At 39.4% G+C, this 7,222-nt stretch overlaps 1 protein-coding gene across 1 annotated transcript in view; it reads right to left on the bottom strand.

Moving 5' to 3' along the window:
• Positions 1-1,392: 1,392 nt before the first annotated feature.
• The window catches only part of LOC117271513 (uncharacterized), a 21,050-nt gene continuing 15,220 nt past the window's right edge, over positions 1,393-7,222 (bottom strand). Inside the window, exons 3-5 of the mRNA XM_033649689.2 lie at positions 6,041-6,196; positions 5,686-5,784; positions 1,393-3,961 (exon numbers count right to left, since the gene is read on the bottom strand). Coding sequence (XP_033505580.2) covers positions 3,662-3,961; positions 5,686-5,784; positions 6,041-6,196 — 555 coding nt within the window. The 3' untranslated portion in view covers positions 1,393-3,661. The remainder of the gene's footprint in view (positions 3,962-5,685; positions 5,785-6,040; positions 6,197-7,222) is intronic.

Below are 7,222 nucleotides of genomic sequence, written 5' to 3'. Positions count from 1 at the left end.
GGAGCCAGACCTGGGGGAGGAGCTCACTGGCAAGCGTTTGGTGGCCGGGCCTTGGGTCATGGGACCTAGTCAGGCTCAGCCCGAATAAATAACACTCCACTCGCAGGGACTGGAGTCGGGATTAGGTGCTCAGTGTGCCGAGTGGCAGGCAGAGGCGGGGCTCCGAACATGTGGATCCCTGGTGTAGTGAGCTAAGCAGAGTCTATAACTCTCCATGTGTGAATAATGATTCTGGATTGGACCTTTATACCTCTGCAGTCGCACTTATAGCACTCCCTGGCCTTGTTGTTGGAACAGATACATATTATCACCCACTCTGCAGTTCTGCCGAATGTTTTAGCATCGTTTTTGGCCCATAGCTTTCAACTGAATGAATGTTGCTTTAAAGATTCCATATTGTAAAAGCAAATTCTTATTTCCATATCTATGTCTGATTTCTGTGAGGGCTTTTATCACTGTACACATTGTAAGCTTGTGTAGACAACGCTCTGTTAACGTAACATTACATTAGCTACCTAATTAACGCAAGTGTCAAGATGTTGTCATATAAACAAAACCCACAGGCATCACACCAATAAACACTAGAATTACACCACCACACAAGATTAGTGTCATCAATTCAGTACCTGACCAAATGTCTCCCTTTGTGTATCTGAGATATGATGATGAGTAATAGCCAGAAAAGTGTTTTATGCAGAACATTATGATCACGCTGACCTTTGACCTTTTGGATATAAAATGTCATCACTTCATTATTGTATGCTATTAGACATTTGTGTGAAGTTTTATCATAATTAGCATATGAATTCATGAGCTATGGCCAAAAACATATTTTGCGAGATCACAATGACCTTTGACCATAAAATTTTAATCAGTTTATTCTTCAGTCCAAGTGGACGTTTGTGTCAAATTTAAAGAAATTCCCTTAAAGTGTTCTTGAGATATCTTGTTCATAAGAATGGGACAGATGCAAGGTCACAGTGACCTTGACCTTTGACCACCAAGATCTAATCAATTCATCCTTGAGTCCAAGTATATGTTTGTGCCAAAACAAAAAAAAAACAAAACAAAACAAAAAAAATCCTCAAGGTGTTCTTAAGATGTCACGTTCAAAAGAATGAGGCAGACCAGGTCACAGTGACCTTGACCTTTGACCTATGACCACCAAAAACTGAGTCTGAAACATTTTGGACATTTTTGTCCACTTTGACAAATTTGAAGAAATTTGCTTGAGGTGCTCTTGAGATATTGCGCTCACAAGGAAAGGACGGACAGACAGATGGACGGACGGACAGAACGATTAGAAACATAATGGGTCTCTCAACCTACTCCGGATTCAGGAACGCCGCAGGAAACTCAGATTTGAGGAGATCGAAATAATTTTGGGTGAAGTGGACTTAAGAAAAAAGATTTTATTTTCTTCAGTTAGTAGTGGTGTGACAGGGACAGGCAAAGCAAAGGCCTGGAGGGAGGTAACAGATGCTGTTAATGTTGTCTCCGTGGTACAAAGAACCATGTCAGAGGTGAAGCATAAATGGTTTGATATGAAACTGGAGGCAAAGAAACGCATAAGCATACACACAAAAAAATACAGCAGTCACCAAACAAACAGAAGATTCATTTATGGGGTTTTGAATGAAGTGAGAACGGGAAACCAGAGATGTTTTGTGCGTAATGGATAAACTCGAAATCAGTGATGGCTGTCGGAATGTAGAGCTATTTAACATTTATTTTAACAAATGATACGGATAACATATAGCCTACAGCAGTTTTGTATGCATCGTCTTCAAATTATTTGAATCTTAATAGCCTAAAGCTCTGTTTTATACAACGTAAATTAAACATTTTTCAAATCAGATTTATTCATTCAAATGATCAAAAAGCCGCAAAAACAAAACCGTGTTGTCTCAAATAATTCTTTCAGCTGGTGCGTGCTCCTTCGTGGCTCCACCACCTGCTGCTCCTGCTGCCCCTGCTGAACCCAGGCACCGAGGCTGAAGAGGCTGTGATCCGGCTGTCCTTACGGATATTTTTATTATCATCATTCAACATGTAGAAAGAACGTGTAATCTATTGAGTCAATTTACATAGATAATTCACAATCATGAACCTAATCTGGATCTTAAACCTGCTAATTGCCAACTAATTTAACTAAATGTGTTATATTTTTAATATTTTGTCACGTTAGATTACGTGTTTCAAAGGCATCTGTGTATTGTGTACATAACAGAGCACAATACGAATTAAAATTGTAATTTCCAATAGTGACAAGCAATATTTATGTGCTTTACTAAATTTACACAAGCACTACGAGTGGTCAGGAGCAGGAGTAGATTTTGTTAGTAGCTACGAAAAGATCGGAGCTACTAAAATATTGATGAATGCGGACATGCACGTAAATTTCCCTCTGCGAACAGTTTACACACAAATTCCTTCTGCTCACGTTTCATGAATGAGACCCAATGCCTCTGCCAGGCTGTGGAGACAATTAAAAAAAAAAGACTGTAGGTTTGTGAGAACACATCACTACACGGAGTGTGAGGGAATAATCAATTATGAACTTGGTTTACCAGATCAATATACTGTAAGTTGAAAAATTAGATTACTTGAAACTGTTACTAATTTATTTACATATGTAACCAGTAGTGAACAGTCTCTGCAACCACCAACCTCAACTGAAATGTCAAACAAAATGTATGAAAGTAGTCACTTATTAAAACTTAAATGTGTTTCTGTATTTCCCCTCAGAGATAAAATAATTTAGCTACAAGTACAAAAGTTACATACAGCAGAACTTGTCTCATTGAGTAAAAAAATACAGCTTACATGAGAATTTTCAGAGCTCTTATACAACACACATTCTAACTATGAACAGAGCTTTGAGGCCCTTAAACCTGGTGAAATCAGTTGTTTTTTTTGTAATCTGGGTGAACTGACCTTACCAACAAAGAAGCATGTGCTGCACAACCACATTTACAGAGATGTGACATGTGGAACTGCTGTGGATTAGGCTTGGGCGGTATCACGGTACACCAGGGTATTAAGAAATCCGGATGATATGATTTTCAATACCGTCACAAATACGGGTGCTCCTCTTTCTGTTAAACTTACTATATGTAGTGCACAGCACATAACACCATAGGTCAGTCTCTGGTCTCTACTGATGGATCAGGCAGCTGAGCCAAAAGACACCATGACACCAGTGGTGGAGGAATAGCACCAACCACTCTGGCTGTGTGAGCAGCGCATGCCCGTCACGGGTTTATTTGTTTGTTTGTTTGTTGGTGCCCATTTAGTGCACAGGACCGTTAACAGCCGGCAAGCAACATGTGTAATTATTAGTTTGGAAAATGTATGGTGAGCCTGCCAAAAGTAGCGAACACGCTGGTCGGGGGCGGGGAGTTGCACCATATAGTCATACTGTCATGTACTGTACATTCCGGTGAAAATATCAGGAAGGTATGAAAAATTTGATTAGAAGCCCACTGTGGATATTAGTTCCTTAAAACTCTGAGGTACAGCTCAGTGTTTTAACCCTTAATCATTAACACAGTTCTTTCAAACATCCAACACAAGTTTATCATCAAACAATCAGACTCCTTCACAGCTCCTGAATATAACACACTAACAAAACCTAGCCTTGGACGAGGTGAGCCATTGTTCAGGTGAACAGTTTGTTTTTCAGGTTGATGTACTTGGATGTTGGTTTGGGCTGCAGCATATCAAGTCCTACAAACAGTCTTTGAAACACTTCAAACGTTTTGGCAAGTTTGGGAGGATAATCCAGGTTGAGGGCGTAGGTCAGGCCGAGGAGGAGGCAGCAGGCTTTGGACATGTTATCCAGACCAGTCAGAACTGGAGTCCCATCGATGATGATGCCCACTGCATCGGGCTGGTGGCACACGTAGATCCTCATACTGTGTGTTTTAAGGTCCTGATGCACTTCATCCTCTGCTGTCCTCTATAAAATATGTAACCATATACTGCTGTTAAAAGGCTTTGATTAAAGAATATATTTATTCTGTAGTCCACCTCAGAAGATGCTTTATCAATCACTCAGTCTTATTGGGGCAACACATTTGAAAGCTTCATTACTATTTGAATTCCAATCCAATTTTTTGAGAGTAAAAAGCCCAAACTCTTCAAATGGTTTCACTATTTTACTACTTACAGGCTGCACTGTATGTAAACACCAGGCTTTGGTTTGAACTGGGCTTTAGGGAAAATGTCAGATTGTCTTGTTCATGACTGTGCAATTACAGCACCATCTTGTTGTATAAAGTTATTAAATCCTTGTTATTTTGTTTTACAGAACTTAATTTTTATTTCACAACAGATATTTTTATTTCAAAAAGCCATTTTTCAAAAATCTGTTTTTATATCATGGTGTTTTTACAAGATTATTTCATAATGTCTATATTTATTGTTGTAATTTTGGGGTTCCATATTCCTTTGTCTCTAAGTAGTTGCATACAAACTTTATTTTTGGAAAAGAATGTCTTACGTTTGTAAATACATTCTTTTTGCTTCCATTATTACATTTTCTCTACAAATCCAATGTTCTGTGACACATTTTTACCAAGACCCTTGGCTGGTGTGCACACAATCACTGAGAGTTCAGATGGTGTAAAGTGCATGTAGTATTACCACAGTCCAGAGACTTAACAATAATGTGCCTCATTCACAAATATCTTCCAAATTTTTTTCTCAAATTTGATCATAAGAAAAGTCCTCAGCAAAGTCTATGTCAGATTCATGTTGTGTTCTTAAATGGCAGAATTGTTCACACCTATGTTCTCATAATGATGAATCCCATTGTCCTCGTAAATTGAAGGTCCCTACCAGATAATCTTAATTAGTATAAGTACGTCCCGCAAATCCCCATAAAAGGGCAGGACACTGCACGCCGATGTAGGGCCACACACAAACTGAATAAGTGAACGTCAAACTAAAAACGCCATATTTAGTAGTGTTAGCAGTGGATATAAAATCATACAAAAAGATGCATGGGATGTTAAAAATGCATGGTAATTAACCACCTGACCCGCAAAATGCAAACTGTATTCATTACAGTACCACAAGTGAGGACAGAGACGAGCGATGCAGCGCACTCCACAGTGTGAGTGTGTGTTCAGAGTGAGACAGAGAGAGAGGGAGAAAGACAAAGATAGGGGTAGGGAACGCGAAGGTGAAAATTTCTTGCAATCTTTATTAATAATGTACTTGAAATGCTGCTTTGTCACTTATTGTCCTGCCCACTTGAATGGCCTGTGGTATCTTATAGATCTTATCAGTCACTAATTTTATTAAATGACATGGCTCTGATTAACATAATCGGTGTGAACTGACGGGTTATTGTACTATTTATTCTAAAAACCATAATGCTTTCGTAAAATAATCAAAATAATTACATTTAAAAAATTATAATTGATAAAAATATATCAGCTCAAAATGTGCTAAGAGTGCTCGAGTGTCAATAGATTCTGTTCTCATCTAAGAACAAATCCGCAATAAGAAAACCTTGGTGAATGTCAGAAAAGTGCACAAGTGGGTTGGAAGAACTTTGTTCTTGAGAGCGGTTGGTGAATGAGGCCCAGTGTTTTTATGATCTGGAAAAAAAAAAACAAGACGGAGCTCTCAAAACTATGCTAATACCTACAATACAGTAATCAGTAGAATACTTACATAGTAGTCAGAGACAAGCTCCTGCACACTCTCTCCCAGGTACTCAATGAGGCATCTCAGAGTCACGTCCCTCTTCTTCACCAATGAGGCATGCGGGTCCTACAGTTCATCATAACATCATGAATTATAAACTAATCCACATCTCTTGTCTGTATTGCTTCAAAAACAGCTTGTTTCACTCCCTTAGCTCATTTTTAGATTTTATGACAGCCATGAGTTGAAAATGGCCAACAGTTTGTCTTGATAAACAGATTTTCTTTTAAACCATTTTTTAAACACACACACACAAAAGAATAAAATCAGCCTATTGCTCCAGATTCATTTATTATTTGACCTTGTTAACCTTTTAGCTCACCTTAATCAGCTCAATCAACACACTCTTCATGCGCTGTCCCACAGCTCCTCCCTTTGAACTGAATAATTCCAGCAGTTTTGGCGTGTGCCTGTCCAGCTGGGAGATGAATGTTTGCTCCAAGGGAACAGTGTTGCATCTTCGAAACTCTTCATTTATCTGGAAGACAGGATTTTGTCAACTGCTTACACAGAAGACATACAGAAGGTGTATAAGAGCCCACAACTCCACTGGATCCACCCACAACTCTGCTGAACCTGCTGCATTTCAGATTGGGCAGACTTTCTTAAATATGTCATATTCACTTCATTACTACAATGACCCCTACAGATGCATGATTTTTAAATGGTTGATATATATATATATATATATATATTGTTTATAGAGGTGTGAAAATAGATGTATTAAAGAGGGAGAAGCTATATGCCAGAAATTCACTGTACTAAAAAAAAAGTGTTGTTTTTTTTTTTTTAACAAACACACACATTTTACACATTTGTGAGTCACTTGTTGTATTGTGCTCACAACCCACCAGTTGGCAACCACTGCACTAGAGCAAAGTAACAAGTTTTGTAATTTGGGTGAACTGGCCCTTTAACTGCCAGCATATTTGATTATTGTATCACTGTTTATTGGTCTATGTAGATGATAAATAAAAGGTAATATCATTTTAGAAGTTTTTCCAGTTCATAGTTTGGCTGCCAAGTTGATTTTTTCTCTGAAAGTGTTGTTGAGGTTTTGTTTTTAAACAATAATCAAAGTTGAAAGTGGCTATTTGATCATCATATATATATATATATATATATATATATATATATATATATATATATATATATTCAAAAGACCCTTCATGATGGAAAATAACAAAAGTTGGCGTACCCGGCCCGGTTACCGGGACCCCGCCCTGGAGCCAGGCCTGGGGCTGGGGCCCCTGGGCGAGTGCCTGGCCAGGCCTTCGCCCATGGGGTCCGGCTGGGCCCAGCCCGAACCGGCTACATGGGCTCGTCCCCCTGCAGGCCCACCACCTGCAGAGGGATCCAGAAGGGTTCGGTGCAGTGTGGATCGGGCAGCAGACCAAGGCAGGGTCCTTGGCGGTCCGATCCTCGCCTACGGAAGTTGGCTCTTGGGACATGGAATGTCACCTCTCTGGTGGGGAAGGAGCTATAGTCGGCCTCACCTCCACAC

Source organism: Epinephelus lanceolatus, chromosome 12 (assembly GCF_041903045.1).
Source record: "Epinephelus lanceolatus isolate andai-2023 chromosome 12, ASM4190304v1, whole genome shotgun sequence".
NCBI lineage: Eukaryota > Metazoa > Chordata > Actinopteri > Perciformes > Serranidae > Epinephelus > Epinephelus lanceolatus.
Note: the sequence above shows the minus strand (reverse complement) of the source record. Positions and strands in the feature narration are given on the sequence as shown.